Source organism: Etheostoma cragini, chromosome 4 (assembly GCF_013103735.1).
Source record: "Etheostoma cragini isolate CJK2018 chromosome 4, CSU_Ecrag_1.0, whole genome shotgun sequence".
NCBI lineage: Eukaryota > Metazoa > Chordata > Actinopteri > Perciformes > Percidae > Etheostoma > Etheostoma cragini.
In genome coordinates this window covers 11650916-11677255 of record NC_048410.1, presented here as the reverse complement: position 1 = coordinate 11677255, position 26340 = coordinate 11650916, and the positions used below count along the sequence as shown (strand labels likewise).

The 26340-nt window shown below is 39.3% G+C and overlaps 3 protein-coding genes across 3 annotated transcripts; 1 reads left to right on the top strand and 2 right to left on the bottom strand.

The window, feature by feature from the left end:
- The first annotated feature begins 1233 nt into the window (after positions 1-1233).
- LOC117944054 (acidic mammalian chitinase-like) lies at positions 1234-4017 on the top strand. Its single transcript, XM_034870576.1, has 11 exons — positions 1234-1265; positions 1419-1448; positions 1538-1739; positions 1892-1948; positions 2037-2202; positions 2450-2574; positions 2666-2789; positions 2875-3057; positions 3164-3283; positions 3379-3517; positions 3604-4017. Exons 1-11 carry the CDS (start codon positions 1241-1243, stop codon positions 3870-3872), a joined length of 1440 nt encoding a protein of 479 aa, XP_034726467.1. The 5' UTR covers positions 1234-1240; the 3' UTR covers positions 3873-4017.
- A 2557-nt stretch (positions 4018-6574) lies between these two features.
- Positions 6575-12901, bottom strand: slc6a14 (solute carrier family 6 member 14). Its single transcript, XM_034870339.1, has 15 exons — positions 12761-12901; positions 11945-12089; positions 11721-11852; positions 10945-11106; positions 10563-10677; positions 10343-10475; positions 8793-8933; positions 8571-8706; positions 8382-8474; positions 8158-8283; positions 7947-8065; positions 7708-7807; positions 7503-7612; positions 7005-7172; positions 6575-6844 (listed from the first exon to the last, which is right to left on the bottom strand). The coding sequence occupies exons 1-15, from the start codon at positions 12824-12826 to the stop codon at positions 6689-6691; spliced, it is 1902 nt and encodes a 633-aa protein (XP_034726230.1). The 5' UTR covers positions 12827-12901; the 3' UTR covers positions 6575-6688.
- Positions 12902-16039: 3138 nt separating this feature from the next.
- Positions 16040-19572, bottom strand: fmoda (fibromodulin a). The gene is made up of 6 exons (XM_034870340.1): positions 19315-19572; positions 18338-18717; positions 17775-17897; positions 17539-17679; positions 17188-17455; positions 16040-16586 (listed from the first exon to the last, which is right to left on the bottom strand). The coding sequence occupies exons 2-6, from the start codon at positions 18704-18706 to the stop codon at positions 16435-16437; spliced, it is 1053 nt and encodes a 350-aa protein (XP_034726231.1). The 5' UTR covers positions 18707-18717; positions 19315-19572; the 3' UTR covers positions 16040-16434.
- Between the last annotated feature and the right edge of the window lie 6768 nt (positions 19573-26340).

Below are 26340 nucleotides of genomic sequence, written 5' to 3'. Positions count from 1 at the left end.
AATGAAAGCAATTACTTGTTTTGCTGCTAAGAGGTCATTGTGTTTTATTGGAAAAGGCATTTCATGGCATTGTGTGGATTCCTTAAGTATACCAATGCACATAGCAGATGCTGGCTCAGTGTTGATGATATGTCTTGTGGGTGTGGGTGTGATGTACCAGTTGGTCCACTACTGAATATCTTGCCACCAAATAAATGGTTTGCCAGGGATCTAAGTACTAGTATCCAAGGTCATGATTATTCCTAAGGGTTTTGTTAATCCCTTGACATTTTGTTGCTACCAGCTGTTTTTTTATCCAGTAAAACTGCACATTTCCATCAGCCTCAGCCGCACTTTGTATTTAGTGCTTATTAGCAAATATTAATACAATGCATGGTAAATATACATGGACTTTAGTTTGTTCTAAACTTTGTTTGTGAAGCACTTTTATACTGTTTTTATTTCATAAGTAAACCTTTTAAAATATGACGGTTTACATCTAAATGACTTAGTGCTGCAAATTACAAATACACTTGTAATTTATCATACATGGGTTTTAAATCAAAAATATGCAAATGTATTTAATGAACAAATTTAAAATAAACTTTTATTGTATTATTATATATCTTTAGTAATGGTATATAAAAGACAGCTCTGAGTGTACAACGTTACCAGTCAGTGTCAGTGAAGATTTAGAGAGATAGCACAGACAGTGTTTATGACTAATTTCGAAAACCACATCATATTACAATAACCAAACTGCTGAGCCACATTCAAGGACAGGAAAGGACAAAAAGCCTCTTTCCATTGCTATGTGACACACAACACAGTTCACTTTAGGGGATAGACTAACGATAACTGATATTAAACCATGTCTGAGGGTGATAAGGCATGCAGCAGAAAACTTATGGACAACTGAGTAAACATCAGTATCAAACAACTTATTATAAACGGAAAATGGCGCAACCCAGATTTTACTTTAAACTACTCGGTGGAAGTATGAAGAAAAAAACAACAATAACCTTGACAATTTAAAATTTAATCGGATAATATCATTATCAAAAGGCACTTGAAGGTTATCACTGCTTTCCGTAAATCCAATGCGGCACTGGTCTTGATTACACAAATGAATGAGTTTGACTTTTCAGTTTTGCTGAATAAGCCAACTACATCAAACAAATATTACAGATAAGGCAGATATGGGTAGCAACCCAGAGTATAAAAGAGTTCGCCGGTCCTTAGGTTGTTGTACAGAAGCAACATGGGCAAGCTACTTATCTGCGTTGGTAAGCTGAGCTCCTTGCTCATAGAAACTTTTCAAACTTTGTTTTAACACATTTTAACTTAAGTTCATCTTGTGCATAATGCAAATTGATCCTTATTTACTGCTAAACTTGCCTTCTCCTCACCCTTTTTAATTCTGTCTCCTATCTCTGCAGGACTAGCTCTCCTGCTGCATGTGCAGCTAGGTAATTATATCCTTTATCCATTCAGTGTTGGTGTGATATGTGTAGATGTTGGTAACGTAATGTAAGAGCAATTGTTACATATGTTGCAGGATCATCCTACATCCTCTCCTGTTATTTCACTAACTGGGGACAGTACCGTCCCGGAGCAGGCAAGTATTTCCCTACCAACATTGACCCATGTCTCTGTGACCACCTCATCTATGCCTTTGCTGGAATGGACGGTAACATGATCAAGACCTACGAGTGGGACGATGAGAAACTCTACGGACAGTTCCAGGCCCTGAAGAATCAGTTAGTACACACAAATGCTCATAGTGACAATAGCTCATAGTGTGACTCCAGCAAGCATTAAAAAACAAAATATTACATTGCATAAATACATTAGTATACATGCACACAGATTAAATTTAAGAGGATAAAGTGGATGTTCTTGCTGCTTGCAGGAACAGCAACCTGAAGACTCTGCTGGCCATCGGAGGCTGGAACTTTGGTACTCAGAAGTAAGTCGTAATGAAATGAGGAACAATGCTCTCACCAAGAGAAACTTGCAGCACAGGTAGAACTCTGACCTTTTTCCTGTATCTATAGGTTCACAGCTATGGTTTCCTCTCCTGCCAATCGTCAGACCTTCATCAACAGCGTGATCCAGTTCCTGCGTCAGTATGAGTTTGATGGTCTGGATATCGACTGGGAGTACCCTGGCTCTCGTGGCTCTCCACCTCAGGACAAGCAGCGCTATACCGTTCTGGTCCAGGTCTGTCATATTGTTGTTAATTTGTGGCTACAGATTAATTTGTGTTGTTAGTAGTATACAAGCCGCAATTATTGCAGTTATACACTGTGTATGTATATAGAATTCCATCTTTTAGGGCTTTGGCCAAGAAGTCTGTTTATATGAGGGGTACATGTTGGAAATATAGTAAACAAATGCCATTACAATTATAATATAAAACACTTTCTCAGCTTCTCAGTGTAATCACACTTTCTTTGCCCATCTGTAGGAGTTGATGAGCGCCTTTGAGGCCGAGGGCAAGAAGACCAACCGTCCCCGTCTGCTGCTGACTGCTGCTGTCTCTGCTGGAAAGGGAACTATCGACTCTGGATACCAGATTGCCGAGATTGGAGCGTAAGTACACGAGCAAACACATGCAAACATTGCTAGCATTTGTTGTGTAGAAGTCATTACTAAACATTTATCCCTGTATCTTGTTTGCCAGTGTGCTGGACTACTTCCATGTCATGACCTATGACTTCCATGGTTCTTGGGAGCATAATGTTGGAGAAAACAGCCCCCTGTTTAAAGGCCCCGCTGACCAGGGATCCATGATCTACTTCAATGTGGTGAGTGAGGGCTCCAGCTGTAAATGTATAATAATTCAATTACGGAACAAATTCTCCACACTGGCCTGTATTCTCTCATTGGTAGGACTATGCTATGAACTACTGGAAGAGCAATGGTGCCCCAGCTGAGAAGCTGCTGGTTGGTTTCCCAACCTATGGTCACACCTTCCGCCTGGCTTCCTCTAACACTGCTGTGGGAGCTCCTGCCAGTGGACCTGGAGCTGCTGGACCTTTCACCCGTCAGAGTGGCTTTTGGGCCTACTATGAGGTTTGGGCTTTTTTCTGAATCTGTGTGTGGATGTTTAAGACAGGACAACTTACTGTGTACACATGCATTGTGTAGCTCCCAGCCTTAAACATCTCTCTCCTATCAGATCTGCACTTTCCTGAAGCAAGGAGCCACTCAGGCTTGGGACAGCGCACAGGAGGTGCCATATGCCTACAACCAGGGAACCTGGGTTGGATATGACAATGTTAAGAGCTTCCAGGCTAAGGTATGAAGTTGTTTTTCTTCATAGAAATTCCTGTTCCAGACCTTTATGTTTCAAGTTTATTTAACACTTGGTTTCACCTCTCAATTGCTCTACAGATTCAGTGGTTGAAGCAGAACGGTTTCGGTGGAGCCATGGTGTGGAGTTTGGATCTGGATGACTTCAGTGGCACTTTCTGCGGACAGGGAAAATACCCCCTGATCAACACCATTAAGAGCGGACTGGGAACTGGAGCTTGTACGCATAAAGCACATATTCTCTGGTAATAAACATAATGAGGCTGTCTACATTTTTTTCTTCAATTTTTACATTTCTCTCCCCAGCCTGCACTTCCCGTGTTGACCCCCTGGCTCCAGTGACACCAACCCAGCATGCTGTGCCCCAGCCCGGCGGTGGTGGCAGCAGTGGCGGCAGCAGCAGCGGCGGCAGCAGCACAGGATCTGGCTTCTGCGCTGGCAAGTCTAACGGTCTCTACCCTGACCCAACCAACAAGAACCACTTCTATGAGTGCAGCCAGGGAAATACCTACCAACAGCACTGTGCTGCCGGCCTGGTGTTCGACAACAGCTGCAAGTGCTGCAATTGGGCTTAAACAATCCATGGCTGAACATCATACTAGTTGTTCTTAAGTTAGGAGCTGGTCAACTTTCATGTAAGACCATGTAAGTCAATTTCAAGATCAGCTCTTCAACACCTGTCACTGATCTAACCTAAATAAATATCTCATTTAAAACAGATCTGGGATGGTTTTGTGTGTCTTATGTATGTTTTCAGTCATAAAACCTTAAACCACTGAAGCAAAAAGAAGTTACAGTATTCAATGCAGAATAACTTTGTTCATCAAATATTAGCAACAAAATATATTTATTCATATTCACTCCTGTAGCACACAGATAATTACAGTTAGAAAGTGATTATGTGATGATAAACATTACTATAATTGTCACGGCATAAAAACAGTTGAACATAAAAGCAGTAAACTTATAGTAGCAGAAAGACAAAGACAACAACAGAGGTTATAGTCTGCACTGTCAATATGACACACACACACACACACACACACACATACACACACACACACACACACACACACACACACACACACACACACACACATGGCAAGGCAAGGCAGCTTTATTTGTAGAGCACATTCTTGTTTTCAAATGGTCTTTTGAAAAGGAGAGCTAGGGGCACGTCTATGATAGCATTAAATCACTATTTTTAAAACAATAAGTGACTCAAACAACCTGAAACTTTGCAATCTTTGAAGTATCACCGGGGGCTCTACACATGAATTTGAGCATTGAGAACATTGTTTGTGTACAAAGAGTACACTAAAAACAAAGTTTTTTACAACTCACTGTAGTTGTTGTTTTTTCCTGTCACCATACATCTAGCCAGTCAAAAATAGTCTCTCTCCAAATGTACCATAACAGGGAGGAGAGTGAAGAATGCTTAGTTACATATAAATGCACAGATAATTGTTGGTTTTGTTGTTGAAAAACAGTATTGAACAGGTAGTTGAAAAAGGAGCCTCACATAAGAATGACATTTCCTCGTCTGGAGTCTGTTCATTTGCATTTGGCGAATGACACTTTTTGACTGACAAGATGGCGGATAGCGTAACGTTTTATGTTGTTTTCGAGTGTTCTTAGTGTTTTAAAAAAAGTGATTTTGATGCTATCATAATAGTGCCCCTAGCTCTCCCATTCAAAAGGCCATTTGTCCAAAAATTTGAATAATGTAAATAATAAGAGTGATGCTTCCGTCCTAATTATATTTATAAACTAAAGTTTGACTCGCGTACATTCACAAAAACAGGTTGCATTTTGGCAAGAGTTACACTTTAAAGATAGGCAGGATAAAAAAAGGTCTTCCGCCTTGAGTTAAAAGAACTGAGAGATGTGTCGGACATGCAGTTTTCTGGGAGTTTGTTACAAATATACTTCCAAAAAAGTATTGTTGTTCTGAAACAGGTATACCCATATACTAAGAACATTTCCCTGGGTGCTCTCAATGTAATCCTTAACCTCTTTAACCATTAATTGTCTAGGGGGCAGTTACTTAATGATCTCGCAAATTTGAGCACTCCAGTTTTGAGATTTTGGAGAGAGTCAGCATTGGTGAATAATAAGTGACCCCTTAAATTCCCTAATAGCAGCAAAACGTTGAGGGGGTAGCTACAAAGGAAACTAATGTGCTAGTCAGTCTGCTTTTTCATAAGCACATAATTATAATGTATGTAAATGTTAAGCTTTGACTAAAGCTGACTTCAGTGACTGGTTGAAAAGTGTTATGTAAGCACATTCAAAGCACATTAAAAGCCTGGATCTGTATGCAACATGTGCTTTGTGTTCCTCCTTAAACTGACATAAACAGAATCATCACCTTATTTGATTTTTAATTTCCTTTGGTGGAAGTGTTCACTGGGCTTGCCTAAGCACAAATCTGAAAAAAACAATAATTCAATATCGCTTAAACCCTTTGGGCCTAAGGTGAGTTTTTCTTACCATAGCCTACACTATTTAATATATATTCTATTATATTTTGAGAACAAAAATATTAATCGCAGTGCCCAAAGACAAAATATGCTATAATATGACACAAAAATGGCTCTGCATCTCAGGAGCTACAAGAAGCACAATCAAGTATTCGGTGTCAATTCACTGCACACATACAATGTTTGTAACAATTTTCAGTAAAGATAAAACTGTAATATTGTTTGTCACGGTCGTTGATGTGATTTGATGTTTGCTGCTGATCAAATTTCCTTTGGGATAATAAAGTAGTTTAACATATCAGTTTATGCGTATACAGTGAACCGGAAGTTTACATTTGCTTGTCATTTGCTGAGCAACAGCATTCTTCTGAGTATCGTTCTCCTCGACGAACATCCAGGTAGTGATGTCATCCATCCGAGGAACAACAGCCAAGCAATGCAACCTATTATACAGACCTGACACATGCAATACTGATCAGGATAATTAGATTAGAGTGGTAGGGTAGAACTTCAGTGACAGGCTAGTAATACTACCCTGTCACTAGAGCCCATGTGAGATTAGCATCATCACATTTAGCAATATCTGATCTATATAAATGTGTAATTTAAGCAGCTGGACATTAGACAAATATGGACAAATAACTTATTTATTGTACAAGAGCAGAGGTGAGGAACAAAAGATATAGTTAATACACACAAAACTATACTTGACATAGAAAGACAAAAATAATCACTGGTAGAGTCACTACTGACAGAACATAAGCATGCTGGATGAAAGAATCCATTTTCAGGAAATGGTAGATGGTTTGTCACGAATCACTTAACATAACTTTAACTTTCAGTGTAAAGTTTCACAGATTACACTGCTGCACCAAAGGGAAGAAAACGTAATCGCATTAAAACACATATCACAGCCATGAGCTGGAGATGACAGTTACATTTACTTCTGGTTTGGTTTTATGCCTCATCCTGAGGCGGCAGTGTTCTTGTGAGTAGCGTTCTCCTCGATGAATGTCCAGGTAGGGATGCCATTGTTCAGCTGGCGAGCACAATGACTTCAGACGCTGTGAAAAGTAAGAAATTAACATCCTTTCGTTTTCACATCTTTGAATTCATGGAATAAAATCTCAAGCTGTGCAATATGCAATGCTTTGAAAAATGTACACAACATTAGTAATTTCAATTACCATATTTTTCCAGCTAACATAACACACATATACACACCTTCCAGAGGCTTCCCTCTGCTCTCATCAGTGCATACACAGCAATGACAGGGACCCAGAGGAGGATAAATGCAGCTATGCACCAGCCCAAAACCAAACCCCAGACTGGGAACTGGACACCTCCATAAGAGGGTGGTGTAAATGTCATCAGTGACCAGATCAGGATCACCTAAGGCAGCAGGTTTCGTTAATCAAACATGATCAGAACTAACTGTATTGATTTAGACAAGGGGCAGTTTTATTTATTCACTTTTATAATTTGCTCAGAAGCAGTTACACACAAACATTAAATCTGTATTTGATTCAATTGTAATTCCTACAAGTTCAGTGGCTGCTGGCACAAATAATAAACACATTTTCCCATTAATTTATGTAGCTTTTGAAGCCATAATAATAATAATTCCCAAATCTTAATTTGATGGCTCTCACCAACATATGCATTTAGGCAGATGCTGCCAGAGTGTTTTACATCAGGGTCATTGTGTGACATTTGACTTACCAATATGATGCAGGGGCTGATAAAGAACCAACATGCTCTCCACCACAGCCAGAAAATGAAACTCTTTTTTCCAATCATCATCTCAATGTCTTTAATAAAACGGTTGCCTCCTGTAATACATGAAAACAATACAGATATGTATACCGCTGAAGTTTAAGGGCTCTCTGTTACTTTAAATGCACATATCTACAATTATCATATCTACCGTATATGTAGCAGACACCAATGATCTCCAAGAGAACCAAAAATAGCAGCACCCAGCTGCCGGCAAACTGGTCGATTAGAGTCACCCAGTATATTCCTGCCTATCTCAGAAACACACACACACGCAATCACGCACACACAGACACACACACACACACACACACACACACACACACAAACTCCTTAGTAGGTTAACAAGGCCTTTGTCCAGTAGCCCAAAGTACACTAAGGCAACCTTACCCTTGTAATACAAGGCAAACCCAGCAGGTAGAGGATGCAAGATGTTGTTATAGTCAATAAAGCTCGTTTGGATTTGAAGGTTTTAGGGAAGGCATCAAGCAGACAGGTGGTAATCACCTCTAATGACAAGAGGAGAGATTTCAGGATAAAGCAACCACAACAGCAACGTTTTTAATGTTATGCACGTATTAAAGGCAACAAAATATTTCACCTATTCCTGCAAACTGAGAGTCCAGACCAACAGTCAAAAGCATGAAGAAGAACAAAATGGACCAAAAAGGGGAAATAGGAAGCTTAGACAGAGCATCTGGATATGCAATGAATGCCAGGCCAAATCCTGCAAAAAGACAAACAAACAAAACATCAGAGGCCACCTGGCTTTCTTCCAAATGTTTTAGTACTGTGTTTGATACCCAGATGGTGTGTCTGCCTGACCTTCCTTCACCACTTCTCCAACAGGCATTTTGTAGATGTGAGCCATGTGACCCAAGATTGAAAATATGGCAAAGCCCGCTAGCACACTGGTACCTCGGAAAAAGATGAAAATAGCAAAGTAGATGAGACAAATATATAAATTATTAAAAAATTATTTAAATGGTTATGTTACTGTAGCTTTGATCCTACCAGCATTAGTAAGTGATACAACAAATGAGTCCTTGAACACATTGTTGTGAAAGTTGTTGTAGGAAGCAAGAGTCATGACTCCACCCCAACCAATCGAGAGAGAGTAAAAGGTCTGAGTTGCTGCATCTTTCCAGACCTAAAAAACACACAGTCATGCTTTGAATCAAAATACTTAGATTACTGTACTGTGTTTTAGTTAATCATGTGCATTTTGGTCCCTACTTGTGCTTCTGTCAGTTTAGTCAAATTGGATTGGGAACCAATGTAGAACTCTATACCGTCTCTGGCTCCCTCTAGTGTCACACCTCTGATCAGCAGGATCAGAATCACCACATAAGGAAATGTTGCTGTAAAATACACAACCTGTTAAGACAAAAAACAAGAGTTAAAATTGTAGAAAAAAACATAACTTGATTTGATACATTCTTGATACTGGGAGTTCCAACCATACATTGTAAAACCTCAGGGCTTACAAATGTAAATGTGTTTGCCATGCAAATTAGCGTGTGCTTTTTTTGTTGATGCATCTAGCATTCACTCACAAATTTTGGTTTTATCTCAAATCTGCATACAAATGTCAATTTTCACAGAACAGTTTTATATTTTGGGCAGTACAGTTATTCACTTTCCTGCCAAAAGTTAATTTGTGGGCATGATTGTCAGGTGCAGTAGTTATATTTGAGGCCTATAATAAACGTGTGTGTGTGTGTGTGTGTGTGTGTGCTCATGTCTGTATTATATGTTAAAGCTACAATGTGTAGTTTCTGCTGCCCCCAGGGTGAATTCTAATAAGTAATGACAGCAAAACTGTTGGCAGGTCCACACATCACAAGCCTTCTGTGCTCACCCAGCACCCCCACCTTTCCTCCACTTAGTTGCTGGTAGCCAAGAAGGATTAAAAAAACATTCTTCTGAAGAGGTCATTATCTTCACCCAACTTTCTGCTTGCGAAAGTCGCCGGATGACACCATTTTCTAAACACAGCCATACTGAGAAATACAGAGAGCGTTGTGTGGAGCTGATAGTCCTATTTAGCTTTGTAGCAACTCATTTGGCAATGGCTTGACTGCAACGGACGTTGATCGACATAAAAAAGTTACGCACTAGAGCTTTAAATATGTAGCTACAGCCAGCCGTCGGTTAGTTAGTTTAGCACAACAATTGGCAAAAGGAGGAAATAGCTACCCAGCTAATGCAACTCTAAAGATTACTAATTCACATGGGTTAGTTTCCTCTAACTGCACCAGAAGGTCAACATTTCAGTATGTCCATTGCTTTACTGTAAATGACAAAGCTAATGTTGTTCCCATCAGGCTCAGCTGTACTTTGTGTTCAGTGTTAATTAGCATGCTAACACGCTAAACTCGAATAGTAAACTTGGCAAACATTACACCTGCTAAACATCTGCATGTTAGCATTGTGAACATGTTAGCATGCTCATCTCAGCATTTAATTCAACATGCTTTGAGCTAAATACAGCCTCACAAAGATTCTAGCATGACTGTAGACTCTTGTCTTGTACACACGTGGCAGTGGTATTTCATTTTTCTAATTTTCAACAAGAAAGCAATAGATACAGATAGTGGTCAATAGACTCCCTGTGATGTACCAAGGCAGCTGAGCAGGGATCAAGATTTTTCGTCATCTAGCTAAGTGAGAGACGTGCTTGCGTTGTATTGCAGGAAACCCTTCATATAAAAATGTTTGATTCTTGCAGTGGGCTTCTTATATGCAATGGTCTTGACTTTGGGCTGTTGAGGTTGTTGTCTTACTTTGCCTGATGACTTGATGCCTCTGATGAGCGCTGCAGCAACAATCATTGAGCTCAGCAACAGACAAAGGGCCAAGTGCCAAACTATGGGTCCTGTTTCATCCAGACCACTGGATCTCTGCAGAGCCACACGACTGAGGAAGAGAGAAATCTAACTGTACAGCCACAGCAGTATAACAAGTGTGTGTATGTGCTTGTTTGTACGAGTGTGTGATTCTTACTCCCAGTACTGCTCACTTGGGCTCTGCATTGGAACTGTGATCATGTTGGATGAAGGGCAAGTGCTGTTTCCCTGAGTCCGGTTGGTCAGTAAAGAATCAGTTACATTGCAGTACACTAGAAAAGTAAAACAAGTAATTTAAAAGCAATAACTTCCCAGAATAGATAAGTTATTTTATTATTTAGCTTTGACCTGAAGCTGAAAATGCACCATAATACTGATACAAAATGCGCTGAACTACAGGTTTTTGGCATACATTTCAATATTACATTTATTTCAGATTATGTCATCTTGTCATTGTTCTTGCACCCCCACTCCAGGTGAATGAATGACACAACAGCTTTCCCCAAACAGCAGATTTGACCCACAACTGAAAAAAGCACCTATTGGCGTGTTGCTGCAGTTACTGTCAGCCTGACTGAGGCAGCTGGACCATGGCAAAGGAGACTGAAAAGAGGCAAACATGTAGTACAGGCTGTAGGCGATGATGACGTTGTAGTAAACTGATACTATAAAAGTGACCACAACCATGGCAACACCAACACCTGGAGAGCAAGAGAGAGAGGTTACAAGCAGGGCCAATCTACCTGCCACATTGGAAAACGAGCAGAAGTTTCTTTAAATCATATGTTTATGTTGTAGACATTCATTATGTATTGGTACTGTATTATTGTAAGAATTTGTACTTAATTCCTGTTCATGCACTTGTACATTGTTGATGGTTATGATATGGGACACTGATGAAATGTGAGGGGGGGGATTACTGTCCAACAGGCATCAGACTGGTATGGAATATCAAAATAGCTGTAGTTTATTTGTTTGTTTGTGGTCTTGTGTGTCTTTTTTTAGTTTTATACACTTGAGTGTCTTTATGTATGTGACATGTACTGTAAGTTATGGTTCTAATAGCTGATACTGGTTCGGTAATATAATATATTTTATGAAATGTTTTTGCCTTGTTTTTTCCATGTTTAATTTATTGGGTGATAAAGACAGAATTTTGTTAACAAAGAAAGTTTTTCTGAACAACAATGACATCCAAAACAGTTATAACTGTAGGTCTGGCAGCTAACCAGGCAATCAAGCTAAAAAAGTATGTATAAGTAGAAAGCATATTTATTGCGATCAAGATTAACATAAAATTGGCCAGAATTGTTACCCTGCAGGATAGGCACTGCTCTCCATATGTTGATTGGTCCTTGGCTGCAAAACTGCCCAAAGGCACTTTCCAGGAAGAAAAGAGGAATTCCAGCCAACACCAGCATTATAAAGTAGGGGATAAGAAAGGCACCTGCTCAAAGTGAGGGATTAAAAAAAATATTACCAGTGGTGCTATCAAACAGGATTTCTAACACTAACACGCATTAGACACCAAATACGTACCCCCTCCATTATTGTAGGCCAAATAGGGAAATCTCCAGATATTTCCCAGTCCAACAGCATAGCCAATCATAGAGAGGATGTATTCCTTCTTGCTGGCCCAGTTCCCGCGTTCAGTATTCTCATCACCATCATCCACATGTGGGACCTGCTCATTAAAAAGTGGTAAAAGTTACAACTGCAGTGTGTAAAAAATTTAACGTAGGATGTTTTCACTTGTGTGTGCTCACACACTGAAATCAAAGTTATTACACAAGTATCAAAAGCTTACACTCAAGGAGCAAAACATTGGCCCAGATGTGCACCCCTATAGGCGCAATGTCAGCCTCACACTTCTTGCAAAACACTAAACACACTAGCATACATTAGACACAGATGTATATCATGGTGTCACTTCCTTGCAGTTTCAAATTTACCAAACGAATAAGCCAATCAGGTGTTTCACAGGTGTTTTATTGAATTGTGGTAGTTTCAGCACACTGCAATCAAAAATGACATCTTCACTCCCAGACAATTTCACATCTATGATAAATTAAATGAAGCTATTATATTTAAATGAGATCTTTTTCACCTTCTTCTGCAGCATGTATCATAAATACACAAAAACACATTTTTTTTCTAAAATGATTACAATTAAAAATGAAAAACATGGTATTTATATTCCATGAGCAGGCAATACGGCCGGTTTTATGTTCCACACTAGATTACATTAGATTTTATCATCAGAAATACAGGCAAGCCCCCCATTTCTTATCCCACGTAACCATTGTATTGTAAACTATCAAGTGAAAGTCTGGTCAAACAGATTTGTAATCCTACCTGGTCGACAACAGCAGAATTTGTGAAAATTAAATCCTTAAAACTGTTCCAGCTGTATTCCCGCATGTCCTTGCTTGTTAATGGTTCGTATAAGAAGCTCAAATTACTCAGGTAGATCTGTTTTAAAGTCCCTTCCCCCCCAACAGACAAGGGAGTGATGCCTTGTGATGCCTGTGAACCAATCGCCTGCCCAGACCCTCCCCTAATAACACTGCTGGCTGTTTGTGCAATTAATCATTTTTAAACTGGAATCATGAGCTGTGGATTGGAACTGTGTCTGCCACTGTATGTGTGTGAGTGACTGAGGTGAGTGATCATATACCAGTAACCATGTCATAACAACTAGTCCCTTAACCCACTGCTGTAACTAATGATGGACAGATCTTATTTTGGTCTATGACATCTGCACATAATCACTTTGCTGTTAACACACTCAGATCTGTGTCAACCATAATCACAACCTGATGATGTGACCACAAGTATATTAGGTGACATGACTGGTGACACAGAGAGGTTAGAGAGGTTCTCCTGCTCCACCCATTTCTTAACAGAATATTATCTCTTACCAGTTCTATGGGTCAAGAGGAGGTCAACAAATTAGAGCTCTACGATCTACACCCCGATTCAATATGTGCCGGACTCTGGCTTATTTATTTATAGTTTTTAAATAGACCAGACTTGGGTTGGTCTCTTGCTAATTTAACTTTTCTTATTTCATTGAGACAATTTGTGTGCATGATTGGCAGTTGCACTAGTTATATTTGAGGCCTATAATAAATTCAACTCTTACTTGCGTGTGTGTGTGTGTGTGTGTGTGTGTGTGTGTGTGTGTGTGTGTGTGTGTGTGTGTGTGTGCTAAAACACTGCACACACCAAGGGTCAGACTGGGCTAAGGCTGAAATTTTTAGCCTGTGCAAGGCTTCACAAAAATTATGGTTAATGGATTTTTTTTTTTCAGCGTCTTTGATGGTACAACACATACTGTATGATGATGATAATGATATCCAAATGAATTATGTACTTAATTAGTTTAAATAAGCACATTAAAGTATTTAACACACACATTTTCAAGCTGTGATCATGTAAATTATTATGGCTGAATCACGCCCTGGAAGCCAAAATCTTCAAAAACCAAACCAAACCATCATCATAGTTCTCATTGTTCATGTGTGTCATGTGCTTTGGTTTAAGGTCTTTTGGTTTATGGGTCATTTTTGGTCAATGATGTGTGGCCACAATCTAACTACTCTAAACCCATAATATACCTTAGCTGTAATGACGGTATCTGCTGGTGCAGGCACAGATTACAACATTTAGTGATGGAGAAAAACATTATAAATATAGACGTCCTGTTTTCCTCTGACTATCCAGCCACTGGCCAGCTGACACACAGTGTTTAGCCCTGATTCAACAAGACAGCTGGATAAGTCACTTATTGTCATTCACTAACCTGACAATAAAGAGACAGATTACATGCCATGATTTTGGTGAACAAACAGTCTTGAGAAAGAAAGGTGCTATCTACTGGTTTTAGACAAAACCTACCATCACTCAGTTTTTGGGCTCTTTCCGGTTTCCTCTTTCAGATGAAATGGCTTCTTCTTGCACCCACTTGGCTGGAGAGGGTTCACCCTCTAAATCCTCTTTAGTCCAAAAAGTCTGGTGACCTGAATGACTTTGCTAGACACCACCTAGAGGGTGCAGATGAAGATCTATAGTCTTTTGAAAATACTCATAGTGTACGTGATTCAATGTACAGTATGTACATGTGTCTCATAAAAATTCTCATATTGTTCACATCACCCTTTGAAAAAGTGTGTGTAGTTAATAGCCAGAGAGTGTCTAGATAAACTTAATTGATAGTTGCATCAGTTTAGTATGAACAAAAGCTGGCTCTGTCCTAAGCAAACTGTAACACATTTCTCCTTTTTTTCTTCTTTTTAGTCCATAAATCACTGAATTAAACCACAAACATACAGACAAAGAGTTAAATATAGTGATGTATTAGACACAAAGTTGAGTGTTTTTTTTTTTAATCCAAACTTTTATTTATTCAGTAATAGGCTCGTAAACATAAACCCTTTATCAGTATGATGACCAATCCATGTTATGCATACAGTAACACAAGAATCATAATTCATAGACCAAAAGCCCATTGTGTGATTCACTACAGTACAGTGTAGATATGATTTCACATGGAACATCACTAAGAAAAATGACTGAACCTTAATATTGGGAAATGGTCGTCAGAGAAGTGAAGAAAATATTGTCATGCTTCTACAACAGTGCGAAATAAAACAATATAATTAGGGCTGTAATGATACACCAAACTTTGGTTCAAGATTTTTGACCCACGATTTTTCTTCTCTTTTTGGGCGTGCGGCGGGGGGGTGTACAACTCTCTTTTTTCTGGCACCGTTTTGTCATTGATTAACGCTACATCCCAGTTTGCAACACATTAATACTACAGATAGGCCTACCTCATTTATTGATATTGACTGATTTCAATGTTTATCGTTCCAACACCAAAGATTCTATTGTAGACTAGGCCTACCTTAAAATTATGTTTCCAAAATTGTTTCAGTGGTTCATTAACTCGTTGGAATGAGACATAAGAATAATGGTAACAATTCCTCTCTCAACCTGTAGGGAGAACAAAGACGAAAAGTGCTTTGGTGCTTAGGCTACTGTAGAGCTGCTGTTTGACAAGAAGCTAATGCTAATGTAATTCTTGGTGGGTATCGTAACATTACGACACTGTTTTGACCACGGTTAACAACTCTGGGCTAAACCACAAATTCTTCAGTAACGTTAACTGTATCTTATGGTAATTTAAATAGCTAGCACACCCCTGCCTTCTGCCTCAGTCTCCCGGCGCTGCGAGGCTTCAGTCGTGATGAGAGCTGACAACAGCCCCAGGGACACATCCATTCCACAGCCAGCTAGCAACCATTCACTATCCTTACAGTCCCGGGGACAAATCAACAGACAGCCCCCAGCCAGCTAGCAACCTTCCCGGTCAGCCTTGACTTTGGTGCTAAGGACGCTAACGGCAGTTTACTGAACCGTCGGGAAACAGACCCAGCTAAATTTACCAGACAACACAGGAATAATTGGCACCAAAAGGACTACTAAGTTAAAGAAGTGGTAGTAGCCTACTGGATCTGGACGAGAAGAATAACTCTGGGAGTTGGAAGGTGTGTGTCGCGTTTCTGCCTTCCCCCACCGCGACACTGTGTGTGTGTCGCGATTTCAATTTTATTTTCAATATCGTTACAGCCCTATCCATAACACATAGTAATTTTTTATCATCAACTTATCAGACAAAACAACGGAAGGCATGCTTTGTAGGAAGCTCGATAAAGACAGATAAAAATACCAATTTAAAGATCATTGATCCTCACAGCATATAAGGAGGGTCAGGGTAGCCTAAGATTATTTTCAATACACAAAAACATCATATGGGGCTCCTATCTTATTACCTTTATTTAGTCAACTAAAACCAGGATATATCAGTAAGGACTGCTGCCACCTGCTGTCGAAATTAAATCATATTGTCGCCATGCTGTGCTGTAGTTTTGGCACGTTACACAAATTATGTCACACTTTGAATACATGCTGTAAATTGCTTTGTGTTTGTGAGCAGAGTGCCACACATTGTGTCATACGCATAGTTAGACCTCAATGCTGGTAGCCAGGCGCAAGCAGAGGGTTGATTCTGTTGGGATGTCATGGCGACTGATCTCGTTCCCATCCAGTCGCAGCGTCTGGAGCTTAGAGAAGTTGGTCACATCCATGACGCTGCAGAAACTACCCAGAGTGAACTCTACAGGGGAAGATGTTGAGGTAGTGAAGAATTTGTTTTCCCAAACTACTCCAAACAGCCAACATCTCAGCAGCTACCATATATTTAATCATTTATTTACTTACTTATGAATTAAATTTATTGATTAACTATATATTGTTTATTTTATAGTTAGGAAATTAAATCTGTAGTGCATATTTTCTCTTGTCCTCGAAGCCCCATGAAGAATTCAACGTAATGACAACAAAGCTATACACTGATGCTGCAAGAGGTCCAAATTAATTTGCCACAATGATAATACAAAATAAGCAAAAATGTAATTTAACGTGTGGAAAAACATTGTTAGTGAATATTCTTTAAAGATTATGTGCATCATTACGACTGTGTGTGTGGTTTGATCAGATTCAAAAGACCCAGAGACATAAGCAAGTTTGTTTCCGGAACTGTTTGATTTTGATTTACAATGTTGATAAATCCTTTTTTAACCAAGCCTGGTGCACAAACAGGTGAGAAGAGCACATCCCAAAACTGTGTTTATGTAGAACATGATTGCTCATAGAAGCTGATTGATAAACGTTTTAATAACTTAGACAAAAAATGATGACTAAAATATGCACTTTACCTTTGATCTGGTTGGCTTGCATATAGAGATGCTGAAGTGTGGTGCTCACTGGGGGGATTCTCTCCAGTTTATTGTAGCTGAGGTCTAGCTCCACCAGCCCGGTCACATTAAAGGTGTTGGAAGGGATACCCTTGTCTGTCAGCTGATTGTGAGCCATCCTGACATACTGCAGCTGAGTGAACCGGTTCAAGAAGCCCTCTGGTAGAGAATCAATGGAGTTGGACTCCAGGTAAAGTTGGTGCAGATGTTCGGGTAGTACCTCTGGGACCTGGGACCAGTTAATGAAAATATTACTGGAGGCCTGCAGATGATTAACAGGACATTTGCAAACACACTGATATACACAATTACCTTAGTCAACTTGTTGCTGCTGATGTCTAGCAGTGTGAGGGATTTGAGTGCCTTCAGGGATGTGCCCATGTCTGTGACAGCATTGTCATGGAGATACAAGATAGTGAGGTTATCCATTCCCTCTAGGTCTGCAGCTGTTACCTAGGCAACAATAGAAATAATTGTAAAGTCTAATATCTGAGATGTACAGCCAAAAGAAGGTCTGTGCATGAATATCAAACTATGCAATACATTACCTTTTTAATCTGGTTGTGGTTGATTCTCAGGTCACGCAGTGTGCGAGGGAGATTTGATGGAAAGTCGGTCAAATTGTTGTGTTGCAGATATAAACGCTCTAGTCCCTGCAACTGCATAAATGCCTAAAAAATAACACAGAGAAAAAACAACTCACTAACCTCCAAACAATAGTTACCTCAACACCATATAAAGTTCTGAAATCACGTTAAGTTATATTCATTGTTCATGGATGAACAGTCAGTATTATTTCAAAATCATGTTTAATATTTATTCTATTATTAAAACATATATATACATATATATATATATATATATACATATATATATATATATATATATATATATATATATATATATATATATATATATATATATATATATATATATATATATATATATATATATATATATATATACTGTAAGGCTTTTTCCCATTACTTTTTCCTAAATGTACTATGTTAGCCACCTAACAGCTATCTGAACACAATTTAGACCATTATCACAACTTCATACTCTGAGCTAACGTGTGGCTGGATCCGACTGAGACCAGATGTAGGTTTACCTTTTTGCCAATGGCGTCAGATGTCAGCTGGTTGTGGTGCATCATCAGCCACACCAGATTGGTTGCATTTACTAGAGCTGAGTCGGACATAGCTGTAATGGCATTGTTTTGGAGGTACAAGTATTTCACACGGGAAGGGATGGTTGGCATGGCTGTCAGGCCCCGCCCATCACAGTACATGGCGACTGGGAAGGTGGGAGGGCAATCACACTCATCTGGACACCCTCCTGTTGTGTCTGCCTGCAAGGAGCCAAATCTTTGGCTCTGGGGGCCGTACAGCCAGGCAAAGGGGTCTCGTCCATGGGAGCAAGAGAGTGGAAGCAGGGTGGACAAGAGGAAGACAGTCACCACACGCATGGTCACAGTCATACAAATCTTCACTGTAATCAACACAGACACAAACACAAAGGGACAAGTCAATAACATTCAAAATAAAATAGGCTCATTCACAAAATTCTCATTGATTATTTGAACATTTTGAAACAGATACAGCTCAAGAGTAAACTGATGGTAAGTGTTGTTGTGCTGATTCTCTGTATCCACTAAGGGAAAGTTCCTCCCTCTTATATAACATAAAGACACAGAGTTTGAAAAAACGTTTCTAGAAAATGCTGCCAAATTAAACAGTCAATGGTACAGTGCAGCTTATTGACTCTGTTTTAGAAGTGTTACTGCCTGAAGCGAGGTACATTCTTAGGGGTCTTAACCCACAGGGAATCCAGAGAGGAAGGATTAGAAAAAAACAAACAAAAAAACCTTGCCATGAATAGCAGCTTTGTTAAAAGTATGCACTGCAGCCCCAAAATTCTGGTAACATGTTCATATATTACCCTCTGAATTGCAAAAAAACCCCAAAAATAAATAGGACTATAATCACATAATTAATCATCTCTTATAAGGTTTCATAAAGCAACACCACAGAGACAGACACATGGTCACACATGCATTTACATACAAATACACACACACACACCTACCTGATCAAAGAGGCTTACCCTCCTTGTCCCCTCTCTCTTTCAGAGTGTGCTCAGGACTGAAGGGGACTCTGAAAAACACTTTGTAAAAAACATGTTCTATAGCTCCCTGCTCTCCTTTCAGTTCTGCCATCCCCCTCTCCACCCTCTCTCTGTTCCTTTACTGTTGGTTCCTTCCAGTCCCTCATCCACCCACTCGCACCCCATTTTGTATGTTTAGGCATGCCCCAGAACACCCCACACCCCACTCTGGAGCCTCTTTTTCCACATGTAAGTGATGTGAGATGCGGCAGTGGCTCTGAGGGATTGTTCCCATCTGTGTGCAGCACATTAAGTCCCATTCAGTTGAACCCCACTGTTTCTTGAGTGTGTGTGTGTGTGTGTGTGTGTGTGTGTGTGTTTGTGCGTGTGTGTGTGTGTTTGAGCAATTTGGTTTATATGACACAAGTGTGATACATAGTTGCTGTTCATTACCTTTTGTTGGTAAATAATAGTGAATCTTTATCCAAGGCAACTTTTTTTTCCTGTTTAATGTTGTTAAAGGGTCATATCATCATTAAAGGAGATTACAGCATTTGACTATATATCTTGCAGTACTACACAATACTAAACTACAACACTAGCGAAAGTGACATTACTATGAAGACATAGATTCTTGTATTTAAACAGGATTGAGAGAGACTGATAATGGATAACAAAATAGTACATCCAAACCCTCTCCAGCCTACTTAGCAAAAATCCCTGTGCCAGAGAGTTTGTAGCAGGGGTGGATATAACTCTCTCCAATCCTCCTCAACAACCTTTCATCTTGTGAAGGGTTAAATGAAAACATGTGTGACAGTCTTTCTGGTCTTAATGCGGGCCTCTTCCTGTCTCTGTATCCCTTTTTTCCTCTTTCCATCTCCCTCTGCTTCTTGTTATCGTGGGTCACTTTTTTATAATGTGACAAGGGACGAGTAGTGTGATTACAGTACAGTAATAGATAGTGTAGATAGATACATGTTTACACAGTAGGATGTTGTGTCTGGGCCTTATCTGTCAACTAAATATGAAACAAGAGCTGGGAGACAGTTAGGGACTGTATATAAATGAACAGGGTGGGGAGGTTAACTGAACCTTATGTTTTCTTTGAACCCACCTCTGCAAAAACCTTCCTGCGCCCTTTAAGAACAATATAACAGTGTTAGTTTGGTACAACTTGTAAAATTGTCTACATCAAATTAAACCTTCGGATTAAGTTCTAATGTGTGCTGCCAATGTGAAAGACACTCCCCTGCTTACCCAAAATAGTCAGACTGCCCTTCAGCCAAAAGAACAATGGCCTCCACTTTTCTAAACCCCTCTACCTTCTTAATCCTTTTTTGACACCCCTGAATTTACCACCCAATTTTGAAACAAGGGAAAACAGCTAGTCTTGCTCTTTCTAAAAGTTGAATATAGTCCAGCACCAGCACCTTTATAGTAGCCTGGTTCTACCAGACTCTCGTTGGCCTACATTTGATTTGTACAGAGTCTGGCCACTCTCCCATATTATGCTCATTTTAAGGTTCATCATTTTATTTTGAGGTTGTACTAGAATAGGTTTACATGGTTTCATTTTCACAAAAAAAAATATTTTTGTTGTACTGAACATTGCTACCGATCCGGTTTTCACCCTGTGTGATTAGTTCTCTGTTTTAGCTACAAAGTGAGAAATATCACTTCTATACTATCTTTGTTGGGAGACACACATGCGTAGTAGCTAGGTAAGATCACATCAGCTAGATGACTCTTTCTCCAACTTTGGTCAGTACTTGTGGAATATCTGTAGAACAGGGAAATATAAGTAGTTCTTTTGTAGATTTTGGTGAACAACCGGCAAGGCCGTTAGCCTCATAGCATTAGCCTTAGCCAACTCCTTCACCACTAACGTTTGCGAGCTGAAAAAAAGTTTTCCCAAACCATGTGTGGAGGAGGGCCACAACATCATGGAATTTAACTTTGGGGCAGCGTAGCCACAACGGCAGCATTGCTAAAACAAAGCAAATGGCTTTGCTTGCATTTTTCTCTGCCGCCATCACGGAACTACAACTCTAGTGCACGGCCTCGACGTCGTCGTTCTCAGCCTCTCCCTCTGTTCACTGATTGGACTGGTTAAAGTTTGGCTGGAGAAAACCCAAGAACATACCGCAATCCCAGACATAGTACTGAAGGTAAATGATAAATGAGCCGAAGTACGTAGGAGGGCAGAGCCGGGCTACCTTTAAAGCCCAAAGTAAAACCAAAGTTAAAAAAAACACACATTGTGTTACATGGGTTTATGTGTTGTATTTTCCCAGTGGTTATGCTAAACTAAAATAATCTAAGCTAACTGTCTCCTGGCTGTTCATATTTCACAGACATAGTGGTATAATTTTTTAATTTCACTCCTGGCAATGAAGCGAGTAAGCATATTTCCCAAAATGTCAAAATATTCCAGATGTATTGCTGTTATATTGCTTTTGACCAAGGGCAGCATCATCTCCATGAGCGATCAAAGAGCAGTATTGTCAACATTTGTCATAATCAAAGTAAGAAACACTATAGGGAAGAGTGCTATGCAAACTGGCTTAGTGCTTTACACATGTTATTGATAGTGGTTGTTTAAGCTATTGAGTCTGATGTCTGAGAATTTAAAAATAAAAAAGATCAAAAAACAGAATAAAGAAAAAAACAGATGGCCACATTGCATTAAAGCTGAGCAGGAGAACTGCAGTACGGAATTTACAAGGACAAGATTGTGATTGTTAAAGCTTAGAATAAGAAGGATTTCCAAACACCAAACTAGCGAGACAAACAGATACATCAAGCTATGTCTCCTTTAAGCTGTACTTCAGTTTGTCTTTTATGTTTGTCTTCAGGCATCAGTGGACAGAAGATGCAGTGGGACAGACTGGTGGGTGCTATGTTATTTTAAATGTAATTTCATATGGGTAATAATGGACTCACTACCCAACACAATCTTTCCCCAAACAGCTCAAAGGAGTTGCACCTGTGAACTGAACCAGGATGAACTCCAACCCTTTACTCATCACTAATTACTGACAACTTTGCGAACCCTATGAGGTTAGCTCTTGCAACACAACACCAAAGGCCTGTTTGTATAGGGGGTTTAATAGATAGAGTCTAATCTGGGTGTTTGACAGAAAGATACATATACAAACAATATAAAAAACGTGTGAAAGAGCATGAAACAACAAGTGCAGCAGTTATCGTTTTGAGTGTGATAAATTGATTGTCTGCTGACCAACACTTCAAAGTAAAAGGGCAAGGTGGACTCTGCATTGCCCTCAACACTTAACCAGCCCCAACCGGTGTTCCCCCCCCCCCCCCCCCCCCCCCCCCCCCCCCCCCCCCCCCCCCGTGTCCTGTCTGGGTTATGAGCAGTGCTGCAGAGGGATCAAAAGATCAGAGGATCGGAGGACCATGTCCTTTCCACTCAGACTGTGAACTTCACAAAGGAATGCCACTGGGATTTTGATTCTGGAGGTTGCTTCTCCTGTCACTCACCTGCAGAAAGATAGCTAGTAAAATACTTTAAACTACACCAAATCAGTCTTTCCAACAATATGTTTATTTCCAGAATGAAAGTGGGTCAGTGAGAGAAAATTTGCCTTGTTTGAAGGCCATTGTTTTGCATTGAATGGACTAAAAGGTCTTGTTATGTACGTATGGCAGTCAGATGGTCTTGCATCTGGCTGCCATACAGATTCATGAGTTTAATAGATGTGTAGTAATAAACAAAATGCAGTGTTGCTCTTTCTAAGTAAGATGTCATGTTGGAAATATTTACTTGTATAAAACTTAAACAAAATCATATAGTCCCTCTCTCAAACAGAAAAGCGTGTTGTTTGGCATAGGATATTATACCGTTTGTGTTAATTTACCCTCTCAACAAGCTTAACCATAATAATTACATGCCCAACTCTTACACTAACCTTAACCCAAAACCACATCTGAACCCTACAATTTATTGGTCAACCTTGTGGAAACCAGATGCAGCCTCAAAATGGCATTTACACACACACACACACACACACACACACACACACACACACACACACACACACACACACACACACACACACACACAGACACACACACACACACACACATACACACATACACATACTCATGCATGCATAGACGCACGCATGCACACGCAAACACACACACACACACACACCTACCATGTAACTACCAATTCACCAGCATAAATAATAAAGAACATACGTTGAGTTATAATAATCAAACAATAAACATGTCATAATAATAATAATATAATAATAACAATATATTTAAGGATTAAGATGAATTACGGCAAACAAATGAATTCTATAAATAATAGAGATTTGGTTTGATTTAGCAGTCCCAGGACAATACTTAAGGTAACTTCCTAACCCTAAGCATGGCACCCCAAGGCACAAAGGCATAATAAGCCATGCAATAGAAAGCAGATGTCCAAACACACACACACACACACACACACACACACACAAACACAGACTAATGTCCATTTTTTCACTGCATCAAGCTTCTTATCTTCTTCTTTCATACAGATGAAAACAGCAGATTGTTTAATTTGCTTTTTTATTTTTGATGTCGTCTTTATACAGTGTTTTTATGGCATGCACCAAACGCCAAGGCAATTCATTGTATGTGTAAACCTACTTGGCATTAAACCGTACTCTGATTCTGATTCTGATTCTGTTGATTACAGAGAACATAGTGCCCTCTAGTGTCAAAGACAGGAGCTGTCGAGAATCAAAAGGAGGTAGCAGGTGTTGAGTGAAATTATGAGCAGAGGAAAGCAAGATGCAAAAGAAGAAACTAATTCAGGCTCAACCGGTACTGTGGAACACTGATAATTTAAATTTCTAAAAGTAACATTACAGTATAATCATCTGTATTTCTGTAATATTGGACAATACAAATTAAGCAACAATTAATGAAGTAATCGCATTGGGTTGACTTATTATTTTGAGACCTAGTTGAATTATTATTTTATGTTTTCTAATATTATAACTATTTTCAACTAAACTTCCTATTTAGGTTTTTGGAAAAGATCATGATTTAGTTCAAATAAACTCTTTCATAACGTTACCGGCTTTTATTATTGATAATATTTCAAATGACCAGCTCAATATGTCTTCCAACATTTAGCCAAACAAAGACTTACACTCACACTATTTAGAGCATGGTTAAAACATGCAACATTGTAATTATAGAGTATTTCTGGATTTGTGGAGTTCCCTTACAATATCTGACAAGCTGTTTGAAGATTTTCTCTTCCTGCCAGCTCTCAAACAGGAAACCGCCTGAAGGCAATATCTGTTTTGGAAAATGTAATTGCTGTAAAAACATGATGACTCATTAACAAGTTACTGATTAATTAATATTTTGTAATACTTACTTTCAAAAGTTACACCAGCATTGACGTCAATGCTGACATCAATGTTGGTGTAATGTGTAGCACCAGGTTGTGTACTTTTGTGTAACTGTTTCTGTACTGGCTGTCACATTGGATGACAAACTTCTTGTTCATGCTGTTCAAACTCAAGTTCCTACTGTACTTTTAGTTTAACATGGAGCTCTTAAAAGATGCTAAGAATTGCTTGATGTCTTTATTTGGCCTTACATACTGAATTGAATTTACACAAAATATGTGTATATATCATAGAATGTATATTAATTTGACTCCATGGTAGATATACAAGACATGTATTTGTGGTTTTGATTGAATGATTCTGGTCCCATTTAAAACTTTATTGTTATGTTACAGCATCCCCCTAAGTTTCAATTTAAAATTTAGCTCCACCTTCTTCCTCAGTTTTCATTTGTCAAATGTACAAATCTATGTATCCCCAATTTCTCTACCCACTTATACTGCGCAGATTTGGGAGGTTGAAGCCCAGCCCCCAATGGGTGAGAAGGAATTGTATTACTACAGCGTCAATAATTCAAATTCAATGTGACAGGAATATAAAAACACGTTTTTATAATCACAGGGACATTTTAAATATTCATGAAGCATGAACATGAATTCCGAGCACTGAAGTGTGGGAGGGAGGTGAATATGGGTGATGTTTCAGTGAAATGTGTTATTCTGCAGCACAGGGATCCGAGCCAGCACAGGATGGAAGGAGGCCTTTTCCATTTCCTTCTCCTGTTTATGAGAAAACCAGATGGAAACAGAGCAGAGCACAAAATGTGTAGGATGACAAAGAGCTGCCAACAGGCTGCTGGTGACACTGTTGCTCATGTTTCTAGAAACCTTTCAACACCAACACTCAACAAGTTAGAAATTACAATGAACCAAATACTGTTTGATAGGAAATTGAAATAGCAAGGAACAGCAGGAGTAAGGGAAGGTAATACAGTTTAACAAATTGAAAATTGTATTTACTTTGTTTTCAGAAACACTATGCCACTCTTAGTTTGTGTTAATTAGGAAATGTTAGCATACTAACAGACTAAGATGGTGAACATGGTAAACAGTCTACCTGTGTAGCATCAGCACCTAAGCATTGTCCATGTGAGCATGTTGGCATGCTGACAGCATTTAGCTTAAATTGCCCCTGTACCCAGGTCTTGTCTTTTGGTGTTTCTTCCCTCAGTTGTTAAGTTGGAAATGAGCTACACACACATTCTTCCTTTGTATTGTTCTCTACACATTCATAAACTGTATGTAAAAAATAACACTGAAATTGCACATAAAAGGTGTATGTGGGATTTATGGTGAAATGTATGGTTGTTGTCATGGTTTATGGTAAAAAAAAGTGCTCTATCACTTCTTTTTGATCCCCCCAAAAATCGTTTCAGGCACTTACTATGTCATGAATTTGGCTCCATTGTAAGTGTCATTCCAAGCGTTTTCCAAGAGGGCGCTCTTTCCATGTTATGATCAGGAAATACTGTCCTGACTTTTCCCTCTTCTCTACTGTGCCTTGTTTCTCACACTGCTCACACACACACAGACACACACACACACACACACACACACACACACGC